This window comes from Miniopterus natalensis, chromosome 20, assembly GCF_054644295.1.
Source record: "Miniopterus natalensis isolate mMinNat1 chromosome 20, mMinNat1.hap1, whole genome shotgun sequence".
Lineage (NCBI taxonomy): Eukaryota > Metazoa > Chordata > Mammalia > Chiroptera > Miniopteridae > Miniopterus > Miniopterus natalensis.
The window spans coordinates 7,476,009-7,487,872 of NC_142100.1; the positions used below are offsets into that span (position 1 = coordinate 7,476,009).

The window sequence follows — 11,864 nt, forward strand, 5'->3', positions numbered from 1 at the left end:
AGTAAAAGGAAGGGACATGGGGTGGAAGGGAGAAGAGATGGCTAAAGAATCCCTGCCTTTGTCACTGTTACTAAGTGGTTCTGTGCTCAGCGACAGGCACAGCAGATGAGCCGGAACCCCTGAATGTGGCTGTTTACAGCTTAAGAAAGGCACTGTGTGTAGTAAAGCACACCTTAGAACCCGGTCTGCAGCTTGCCCAGTTTTGTATCATCTGAAGGACAGGGCAGTATTGACAGTGGTGGTGGTGGTGGTGATTTTCTTGGTTTGGGTTTTATCATTTTTTTCCTTCCAGATTGGGATATTCATCATTCTTGACAAGATACCATATCTCAGAAGTTCTGTGAACAAGAAAGATTTATTGCCCTAGTCTTCTCCATGGGCTGCCTGGGGCTAGGAAATGAAACCAGGCTAATTCCAGGCTCCTGTTCAGGAGAAAGCCTCTGTTTTCCTGGAGGGGGTGGGGGGAAGAACCTGGGCAAGAGGAGAATCCTGCAGAGTGAGTGTTTAAGCCTATGGTAAAAGTGTGTATGGTTTGTGGCATTCTGGCCCTTGGAAGGACTTAAACGTTATGGGTTTTCAGTGCTAGCCCTTCTCCCTCAGATCAATTAGGTGAGACCCAAGTGCCATCGTGCACCTTAGCAGAAGTCACATAAGTACATGTGGCTTGAGGTGAAGAAGAGAACCTGGGGTGAGAGTTGGGTAACTTGCTTCCCTGCAGAGAACCCGATCTAGTCACTGTATCCACCCCTTGGTGGCCCCTTCTATAAACAGGAACAGAAATTCTTGCTACTAGATCCCTTTCATCGGGTGTCTTAGGCTCGCTGAATGAAAAGCCCTATAAAAAGGAGATGCAGCCCTAATAATAACAAATACGATCGTGATGGCTATTTTGGGCAAGAGCAGCTTTGTACCGCTCTTGATCTCCATTGATGTGTGCCATTCTTGCCCTGCCATTACCTTTCAGACTTCCTATTCTTAGAATTATTTGTGAGCCCTGGACTTGGGGGGGTTGCAGCCCCCAAGTCTGGAATGCCTAGCTTGAGTGGAATGCAGACTGTCTGGTAGAGTGGAAGTTAAATAAAGTTTGCCTTGGCAGCCTCCCCTGCTCTTGGATGGGTGACAGGTAACTCGGGTATAGGAGCAGTGGCATGAGTGGCCATGTGCTGTACCAAATAGTCTTACGTGCATGAGTAGAAGTGGTTGATGGTCCATCCATTACAGTCATAAGCCATGCCAGTCTCAACCATGGTACATACTGAGGAGGCCTCAGGGGTCTTGAACTTCAGCTAGTGACCACTGGCTCTGAAAAAATGCAGGGACAAAGAAAGCATAAGATGGAAACGCCTTGCAAGAACTGCAGACTTGGTATATCTGCCCCCTCAGAGTTACTAACTCATTTCCAAAATTTAGACAAAGGGGGAAATTTTTATTATAATAAGAACAATTACCAGTCAATCAACAAACATTTCTTGAGCACCAAGGCACTCTGGAAAATTTTTTAGAAGCATAAAACAGAACTCTTGTGGTGCTTATAATTATATTGGGAAAGTAAAGGTGCAAACACATGAGAAAGTAATTTCTATTCCAAAGTAAAATATTAGTTTCAACTTGTGCTGCAGAACTAAGACTGTGGAGGCCTAGGAGAGAGAAAGCACTTTGTCTGGAGTGCTCAAGGATTTCGTGGATGGGTGGCGTTTAAATAGGTCTTGCCGGAGGGATGACTCTGCCACTGGGAAGGAGATTCCTTGTCAGCGAGCGAACTATTATGAGCAAAGGGCAGATGTAGGAAATGCTCAAGACAGGTCATGGGACCAACTGAATGTGCACAAGGTGACAAGGGTGAGGGATTTGTGTAAAGTCGTCAAAGCCTTAACTATAAAGGCTATGTGTCCATGTTACTGAAAAGTTACTGAAGGAGAGTTGGAAAGGTGCAACCTGGCCCAGAGACAGAGGCCCTTTTATTGTTGTGTTTTGTAAACCCCCGAGTACAAGGTGTGGCTCAGATCGGAACACTTAGTAAATAACAATATCATTATTATTGCTCACCTTGGAATTCTTTGAGCCCAGGTTGTCGAATTGGCTTGGTTTCATCTGTGAGAGTTGGTGCTAACTTAGCTTTGCCCTATTCTGATTGCTCACATAACTTACACCTCCTGTGCCCTTTCCTTCGGGTTTATCTGACCTTTCTTTTCTCCCCCCCCCCCCCACAGGTGGCTGGAGGTGCAAGTAGCTAATCTAACATGTCCACAGTGCTGGGTGCAGTACCTCCAACTTCTTCAGGAGTCCATCTGGCCTGGTGGGGTTTTGCCTAAGCACCCACGGCCTAGAAGGACCCAGGAGCAGAAGGTGGCAGCTAAGAAACAGGCTTTGCAGACCCTGATGGGAATTCTGCCAGGTAATTGGACAATGAGATTTATTATCCTAAATAACTGTTCCCTTCCACTCAAGCTTTGCCACCATTTCCACACACCCTTTCCCATTTTTAAAAGGGTCTTAAATATGGACAGACTCAAAACCTGTTGGCCCGCCACTTCTCAGGCTAACAGGAAAATGACTAGGGCTGCGATTCTCTTACTCCTCACCCTGATACTGAGGGAATGGAAAGGATTGCTGTCACCACACCAGAAGTCGTAGGTGCGAATCCTGAAGCTATTGGGATAATAAGTGGGCAGGTCTGGGGAAGCTCTGCCTGCACCACAGGGACAGGTCTCAGAACCATTCTCACCAGCTGATGATTCAGGTTCTCTAACAACTCATAGCATTTTGGACCAGGGAAGAAAATGTATGTCATGCATAAGCTCATCCCTGATAAATTGAGGACATTGAGTAAGGTGCATGGTCCTTAGCAATAGGTAAAACAAACTCTAAAGGGGTTTTTTTCTTTGCTTTGTACATTGTATTTTGAGGGCTCAGGGGAGGCAGTCTGTGGCTGTGCTGTGTTAACCAGAGTGCACACAGTAGTGCACTCTTAGCTCTGGACAGCACTGTTTACTGTTACTAACCTCTGTTCTCCAGCCTGAACTGTTACATCAGGGTCACCGCCTTTAATGGCAGGTTACAAAATTATTTCTTGAGGCCCATTCTTAAATAGGTACCTAACCTAAGAAATATTTTTTCTTAGCTTTCTGTTTTCTGAGAATTTTTACTTTGGCTGTGTAGTTCAGAGGTATGCCAGAAATAGCCATTGGAATAAAGATAGCAGATATGATGAGGAGATGTTATTATAACACTAACAACACTCTGTGTTTTCCTCTTTAGGTATCGTAGTAGAAATCCTTGGGGTGAACAAGTGCCAGCTGAGCTGGAGTCTAGTCTTGGAGTCACTACAGCAACCCCTCATCAACAGGTAGGCTGAAAAATATGCACCCAACATCAGCATAACTGAAGCCATCTCTGTCTCAGAGGCACCCACACTGAGGAGAATGGGACCGCAGTCTGTCCTTGCCCTAGGCCCCGATTACAGACTGATGTCCATACATACTAAGTAGAGCCCACACTACTGGCTCTGGAAGGTTGTCCTGTGGTAGTGAGCTAGTGTTGGGCCAGCATCTGTGTTTGCATCCGGAAGGATGCAATGCAGGCCCCCATGTGAGCTGCTGAAAACCCTGGTGACCCTCTAGCCTGTTTAGTGTGCTTAACAGTTCTTTCCACCATCCACCAGCCTCTGTGAACACTGAGAGCATCCCCGGGTCTGCACATAGTAGGCCATATAATGATTGTCAGCCATGGGTTCTTGGCTTCACAGCAAAGCTATGATTAGTAGTAGGATCAGGAATTGTCTGCATGTAACATGAGGTAGATAAGCTAACGAGGTTGGGCTTGGGTAAGGTAACCAGAGATACCTGGTGATTACTCCTAGAGTGATTCAGAAGAGGGAGGTGTTTCCCTGGCTGGCACCTGGGGCTAGATGCTTCTGAAAGTATTGAGCACTTCCACTCCTCTCTCAAACCTTGTCCTGAAGCAGACAGCATTTATTAACTCCCATCCTCAAGGGCCCTAGCCTTTGCCTCCTTGCCTGTAAGGTGGCCAGTAAATCTGTAGTGATTAATTATGGGACATGGCAGTAGTCAGTAGCTCTGAAATTCTTAGAAAGTTGCTATCCCTCCCTCCCTCGGAGGAACAGTGCTGGTGTGCTAGCATAGCTATGAAAATAAATATGAAATTTCCTAAAATCTAGTCTCAAGTTCTATTTCTACCTTTAATGGAGTCATAGCCATTTTTAGTTCAACAAACTTGTTCCATTGCAGAGGCTTTGCCCAGCTACTGAAGTTTTAGAGTCTACTAAGGATATCAGTAATGGGGGTGAGAGGAGGGAAAGCAAATATCATAGACAAGATCCAGTGTCTCTTGACTGAGCCAGACCTTCCTCTAAGTTGTCTTGTCCATTTGTTTCAGGCATTTGATTTATTGCCTCTGGGACATCATCCTGGAATTCTTGGATCTCAGTGCCTCGGTTGAGGAGTCTGCCATAACCACCTCTGCCTCAGATACCCCAGACAACCCCAAGAGGATGGGTGTCTCCCCCTAGCCATCGGTCATTTACCCAGTCTTCTAAACGTGGGAAAGGAGAGTTACTCTGCCACCAGAGACCAGTGAGGAGGCTAGAATTGGGCCGTGGCTCAGAAGGCATGGGTCTCAGTGGCACAGTTTTCCCTCAGTTCTACTCCATTTGTAGCAGGTAATGGAGGGATATATGTACCAATTCTATTCATGTCCAGTTGTCATACCTTTTGGTGTGGTGTTTGGGGTATTGTTGGTGGGTAGATTCTGTTTCCTTTGAAAAAGGAATCTCTGAGCCCCTTTTGCCCCCCTCCATAAGATTGTTTGCCGATAATCTGGTCTTGTGTATACGTATACCTAATACACCAACATAGAGAATCTAGGTAAACCAAGGAAAAATAAAGCCACGTTTCCTTGGAGGAGAAGACAATCTTCCGAGCTCTCTGTTCCCACCAGGAATCTGAAAGTTCATTAGGGACCAACAATTCCAGAAGAGGGAGGGAAAGCATTTCTCAAGGGACTTCTTGCTCATTGGCTGTTTTCCAACACTTCAGCCCTCTGGAGGATGTCATTGAAGGCGCTTCCCTGGGTGGCTACACTGTTCCTATCAGAAGACCGCAGACTGCCAGAGCTTCTGGTAGATCCACTCACCCTCCACACCCTTTCCTGAAAAAAAGTTGCATCACACATTTCACTAATTGATATTTTCTCCTAGTCTCCTCTCTAGGAGCAATTGAGTTTGGGCCTTTGTGACCTCTCTGTCTTCAACAAAATCACATGGCAGTTTGCATATTCAGCTCAGTGCTTCCAAAGGGAAGGGAAACGTGCTCCACAGCTGAGAATCCCCAAAGAATAGGAACCCCTGGAATTGGGGTTCTCTCCTCACAAGTCTGACAGGGAACTTTTCATCAGAACCAGTAATATTAGTAAACTTATAAGTAATTGATTGCCCATAAAAAGAATTTAACTTCCAATTCTTAAGGCTCTAGTTAGTCTTTAAGAGCAACAGCGATGAGGGCAAAGGGGCTGTGTCAGGCTGCAGTGACTAGAAAAATGAAACCATTGGGCCCTGGCCGGGTAGCTCAGTTGGTTGCAGCAGCATCCCAATACGCCAGGGTGGCAGGTTCGATCCCTAGTCAGAGCACATACATATAAGAATCAACCAATGAATGCATGAATAAGTGGATCAACAAATCTCTCTCCCCCCTCTCCCTCCCTCTCTCTCCCCCTCCTCCCCCCCCCCCCCTAAATTCAATAAAAATAAAAATGGAGTAGTTAGGAGGAAGGGTTGGTGGAGAAGACAGCAGAGGGAGGTCACAAGGGAAGTGGTATGCGTTAGATGCCTATGAGGAGCTGGCAAGGGAATGTGGAGGGAGTCACTGTGAGACCTTTGCTCACCCTGCGTCCTTTAGTCCTTAGAGCCCTGCTTTCACTGAATTATGGGTTCCCCCATTTTGGGGAGGGTCTTGGGGTTAGAGTGATGAGAATGGGTGGGTCTAGAACAAGGGTCAAGATTCTATTCAACTCTCAGGTAGATGATGTACACACAAAGTGGTTCATAGGAGAAAGTTGTGAAACCTTTCTACTCTCTCCACCCCCAGGCTTTTAACCATAAAATTGGTGCTACTGTAATTGAGAGGCTTTAGGTATGTTATTGCCTAAAGACGGAGATAAATGAGATAGTGTCTCCTGGAGCCTTCTAGCCTTAAAAGTGAATCGATTGTTACAGTGATTTCTGTGGCGCCAAAGTTCCACAAGCATCTCTCACCTGAGACCCTCACAGGTGGAAGGAGCTCAGCACATCTGTCCTTGGTGAGCACTTGCAGGGCCTGGAACTGCAGGGAGCTCAGCTGACTTACTGGAGCTGATCTTCACCTCCTTCTAGGGCCAAGGTGTTCCTCAGGACAGGTGGAGCCCTGTCTTCTGTCACCTTCTGTCCTCATACTTTACCCTCATATGTATTTAGTTTTGATTCTATATTGCTTTGATTCTCTTGGTACAAAACCAGTACATAAGTTGACACACCAGAAAATCCCTGTGGCTATAAATTCTGAGGAATCTTTTGGCACTTCCAACCCAAAGGAAACTTCTATATATTTCATGTTATATAAGAGACCCCACCTGTACTCTCTGCCCAAAAAAGATAAGTTCCTCATACCCTCCTTCTGCCCAGAGGGGAAATTATGGATATCACCAAGGAAATAATCAAAACCCATCTGATTTTGAAATAACCTGCCAACTTGTTAGTTGGGTAACAAGTTCAGACAACAAGGAAGCTCGGCATTTGGGAGAGAGCCACAGGTTTCAGGAGGAGATGCTCCCGGCTGAGAGTGATAAAAGGCAGTGAAGAATTGGGCCTGCACTAACCCAGAACATTTTTCATTCTTTGTTTTTGCCCTGCCCAGCCCATTCATTTTCCAACTACCACACTTCCTTTCCTCATCGCACCCAACAACAGTTGTTAGGTCCTGGGTGGAGTAAAAATATGTGTAAACATGGTCCCTGGCGAAGGAGTTGGGATGCTTTGTACTGAAACCACTAAGAAAAGGTATTTTCTTCCATAAAATTACTACCTGAGTAGGTAAGCCCCAAGCATTAATGGATTCAGCAGCTCTGACCTCAGAAAGGGCTGGATTCTTTCCTCCTTTCTGCCATTGTAAACACGCAAGTCTGTTCTCAGACCATCTATCTTCATGGTTGTCGCAGTTTGGGGCATCACATTCATACAGAAACAATATCTGTGAAAGAATAGGGGCTTCTCTTCCAATTTTTATTTTAAAAAGTGAGGAAGCCATTTCCCAGAAGCCTGTCAAGGATCTGCTTGTGACTCTGGCCAGAACTGCCTGCTGATAAGGTTGCCCGCTGATAAGGTTGTCCACTGACATTGAGAATGGCATTATCATGATTGACTAGCAATAGTACTTACCCCTCAGAGAGGAAGCCACCCTCCAGGAAGGTTAGATACCTAAGAAAAATCACTAGATGTTAGCAAAGAAGCAGAGAATGAGTGGAGACAGTGTGTTACATGGGTCATTCTGCCAACATCAATAAACCCCCTGATACTCTAAAAATACCTGGTACTGGCTAAGAGGGAACATCTGCTGAAGGTGCCACTTGAAGCACTTAACATACAGTAATTTATTTGACCCACACTTTGACCCTGTACAGTAGGTTTTATGACACGTCCCTGTGTATAGATGAGGAACAGGCACAGAGAATTTGTGACTTGCCCATAGTCACTTGCAAGGAAATGTCAGGACGAGTTGTAAATCTTGTCGGCCTACCTTCAAGCTTACATCATAACTTACCTTACACTGATCTGCCTGCCTTCTTTCAAAGCAAAATAAGAGCGGTTCTCACTTTTAAGAATCCTGCAGTCTAGTAGAGGAGCCAGCACGCCTTTTTGGTGAAGGGCCAGAGAAAAAATATTTTAGGCCCTGTGGAAGCCTCTGTTGCAACTACTCAGCTCTTCCATTGTCATATAAAAGCATAGACAATACGTATACAAACGACTGTGGCTCTGCTCCACTAGAACAGGCAGCTGGCCAGGTTTGGCTCATGAGAGCTGCGCAGACCCCTGGTGAGTTAGAACAGCACATCAAGCTTGAGTGTGTGTGTGATTTACCCAGGATCTCATTAGTGGCCTAGTGCGCTGCATGTTTAACAAGCTCCCAGACGTGTGCCAAGGAGCATGCCGCTCTTCCACCACACTTTCAGTATCAAGGGGTTAGAACAGGCAACTCAGATTGGGTGTGATTATAGAAGGGCACTTAATTGAGATTGGGGCGCCATGGAAAGCCTGAACTGATAATATCTAAATGGACCCCTGAAGGATTAACAAGAGTTAGCCAGTGAAAGTGTGGGGAGGGTATCCAGATGGAACAGTGCAAAGGCGGAGTAGTCACAGAAAGACAAGCATACGACTTCACCGAGGTACTAGAGCAGTCAAACTCGGGACCAGGTAGAGTGGTGGGAGGTTCGAGGGAGGGGAAGAAGCAATTGTTGGGCAATGGGTGCAGTTTCAATTTTGTGGGATGAAAAGGTTCTGGAGATCTTTACAACAGTATAAGTATACATAGCCCTTCTGAACTGTGCACGGGAAGTGGTTCAGATGGTAAGTTTCGGGTTATGCATACTTCACTACAATCAAGAAGTGTCTAAGGAAAAGGCATGGAGAGCTGCAAGCGGTGCCACGCAGTAGGAGCAGAGCACACAGGAACAGAGCGGCCAGAGGCTGGAAAGGACGGGTCAGACGGGGCCTGGCCTGGCGTGCTGAGGAACGTGGGGTCATGACCCTTTACGCCTGAGAATATTGGAAGACTGTCTACCTGAGGAGTATTTTCATCATGGTTGACAATTCCTAGGAGTTTATGGGATACAAGGGGTTTGCTCTCACATGTAAACAGCTTAGTCCCTTCCCTGTTGTCTTAGTCACATTCTGACCCCCCTTAATTTTTTCAAGTCTGTTCCTACTAATTCCTGTATGTGAGGTGGCCTCAGGGGTCTATAAAATAAAATGAGCTGGAAAAGGCTGACTGAAATCCTAGCTCTGCCACTTAATCGGCTGTGAGGACATGGTCAGCGAGCTTCACTATGACTTGAATTTCTCTTAGGAAAGAAAAGGGGACAAATAAATTGCAACCTTTTTGAGAAGTGAATGAGATAATATATAAGAACAAGCTCTATGCAGTACAAGTGCTGTTCTCTGAAATGTCAATAGCATCATTCCTGCAGGCCTCTGCTGTCTGAGGGAGAGGCTGGCGATGCCTCACTTCGGGCACCTGTTCAGCCAGCTGTCCCCTGGCTGGCCTCGGGCTCCGGAGCCCCTCAGGCTGCTGCTGATTCTAGTCTCCCTTTGCACTGGAGCAGAGGTGCTTTCCCAGGAAGGAAGGGACAGTGAGCCAACCCTGCTGGGTACAGGAGGAAATGGGAACCAGGGAGGGAGTGTACTAGAGAGGAAGGAAAACCACGATGCATTTGCAGTTGAAGGCCCTCTGCTTCCTTTCCATTGGGAGCGCAAGAAACCCCAGGCAACAGATGCTGGAGCTGCATTTATGGACAAGAGACTGAAACCACTGGAGGATACATTTCAGCCAGCAAACCTCCATCACTCCTGGTGGTACAAAGGATGAGAGATGCTGCTACACACAAAACAGTAATTCTCAGGAGACAGCCAGCGAGGGAGACCGCCCCAAACACTACAGCAGCCTGGGACTTGCGCGATGGTCCTTACTACGCAAAGACAACCCTGGCTGGTTTGAAAACAGCAGAACATAAAGCCAGAAGGGTGTGTCAAGCAAGAAACGAGAAAATATCAGCACTTTCTTCCCACCGTGCCCAGCAGCAGCAGGGTTTGGACCCAGGTGGCTCTGAAGTGGGGGAGGAAATCGGGGCACTGCTCACCTGTCCCTGGTCTGAACGTACATTTGAACTGTGCTTTCTTGGGAGTGAAAACAAGCATGCGATGTAATAGAGAATTCCTGGCTTGATGTTTCTCCACTGACATGACAAAATCTGGTTTCTCCACGCCTCTTGATTCCTCAAACCTTGCCCACAGATGCTGCTGTGTAAGCCACTGGCACACTATTTCTGGGAGGTGGAAAGTCAGGAGGGAAAAATGACAGGAAAAAAGTAATAGTATCAAGATCCAAATTTAGCATTTCTCGAGGTGACATTATCTACTCATTTTAACCTGAAATAGACCCCTTTGCCTCTTGAATCAGTGTTTGGGAAATGGCAAAGTATTTTTTGTTAATCCTCACTGGAGGATATTTTTTCCATCAATTTTTAGAAAGAGTGGAGGGGAGGGATGGAAGGAGGGGGAGAGAGGAAGAGGGAGAAACACCAATGTGAGAGAGAGTCATCAGTTGGTTGCCTCCCCCACACGCCCCAACCAGGGCCAGGATCGAACCCGCAACCCAGGTACGTGGCCTTGGCCAGAATCAAACCTGCAACCCTTCAGTGCTCGGGCAACACCACTGAGCAGCACGGGCCAGGGCGTGGCAAACAAATTCTAATATTGGAGTGTGATGATGATAGAGTCTGGGCCTTATCTATAAGTCCGCCCTTTCGCTTGTTTTCTCCCCTGTATGTTCCATGTCACTGTTGCACCCTGTTCTTATGAGCAGTGGAGATTTGGCTATAATTACTTCCAGACCCTTGGATTAATCCATGAGGGTAAAGACCAAGCTAGAAGAACACAACAGTCAGCGACTGCAGACAGAGGCCCCAACGTCTGCAGGAGCTATGGCTTCTCTGTACTGGGTTGAATTGGATCCAGTGATCGGTGAACCCAGGAAGACAGCCCTTTTGCCTGTGCCCTTGTTAAAGAACCATTCTGCCCCTGTACCTACTGAAAAGATTAACCGTGAATTAGCAAAATGTCTGCATTTCATATCTTGCCATTAGGGAGGGTGGACCTTATTAACAAAAACCCTTTTGGTGTTTGCTTCCTTTGCAAATACTCACATGGAGTCCAATTCAGCAAAGTGATGGCAAGCCCGCTCCTTCCCAGCTTCACTCGGCTGTCACAAGTTCCCTCTAATGTCTATAGGCACAAAGCGTTCCTTCAAGAGTAGTGAGGGCACCTGTCAAGGCTCCATGTGTTTCTAGGAACGTCACGTGGGCCTGGTCGCAGTAGGACTTTTACTTGGGGGTGGATGTATTATGGAGATGGTTCCACAGAAACCCAGGGGCTCGATCTACCTGCTCTTTCCTGCTTCTGTTCTTTAGCCCATGCTCCTCTCTCTCCAGCAGGTAGATGGCCTTCCCCCTACCGGTCAGGGCCAATTCCAGTTCCACCTTCTCCAAGAAGCTTTATCTGATTGCGCCAAATGCTCTTTCCTCACAGTTATTTGCACTGCCTCTCAGATCAATGTGTGTGTAGGCAGGTAGATACATGCATGGATGGGGGGGTGGGGGGGTGGGAGGAGGGAGGGAGGGAGGGAGGGAGGGGTAGATACACAGTAAAAGTATACTTCTTCAAGGGCAGGGAACATATCTTGTGTCTCTGGTTCTCATTATACCCCTATGCCTCCTCAACTTTCCCGTATATAGGGTGAGGCAAAGTAAGATTACAGTTCATATGGGAAATAATACAATAATTAATAAACAATACAAGAATAAACTTGGTTTCTCATATTCACAATTGTAAACCTACTTTTCCCCACCCTGTCTGTACCCAGTGAATAGCAGGTACGAAATAAATACTGAAGCTCATCATTATTAACTTTTAGGAGGTAAAATGTGTGAACAAATTCAGTAAAAAGAATTTGCTGGAAAGAAGATTTAGAGAGGGAAGGAGGGAGACAAATCTTCTTTTTAGGACCTTATACCTTTATTCAACATCAAATGTCAACTGGAAG

The 11,864-nt window shown here is 46.4% G+C and overlaps 1 protein-coding gene across 1 annotated transcript in view; it reads left to right on the forward strand.

The window, feature by feature from the left end:
* The window catches only part of SNX19 (sorting nexin 19), a 37,609-nt gene extending 32,137 nt beyond the window's left edge, over positions 1 to 5,472 (forward strand). The window contains exons 9-11 of the mRNA XM_016204480.2: positions 2,211 to 2,395; positions 3,259 to 3,346; positions 4,396 to 5,472. Coding sequence (XP_016059966.2) covers positions 2,211 to 2,395; positions 3,259 to 3,346; positions 4,396 to 4,528 — 406 coding nt within the window. The 3' untranslated portion in view covers positions 4,529 to 5,472. The remainder of the gene's footprint in view (positions 1 to 2,210; positions 2,396 to 3,258; positions 3,347 to 4,395) is intronic.
* Positions 5,473 to 11,864: the final 6,392 nt, after the last annotated feature.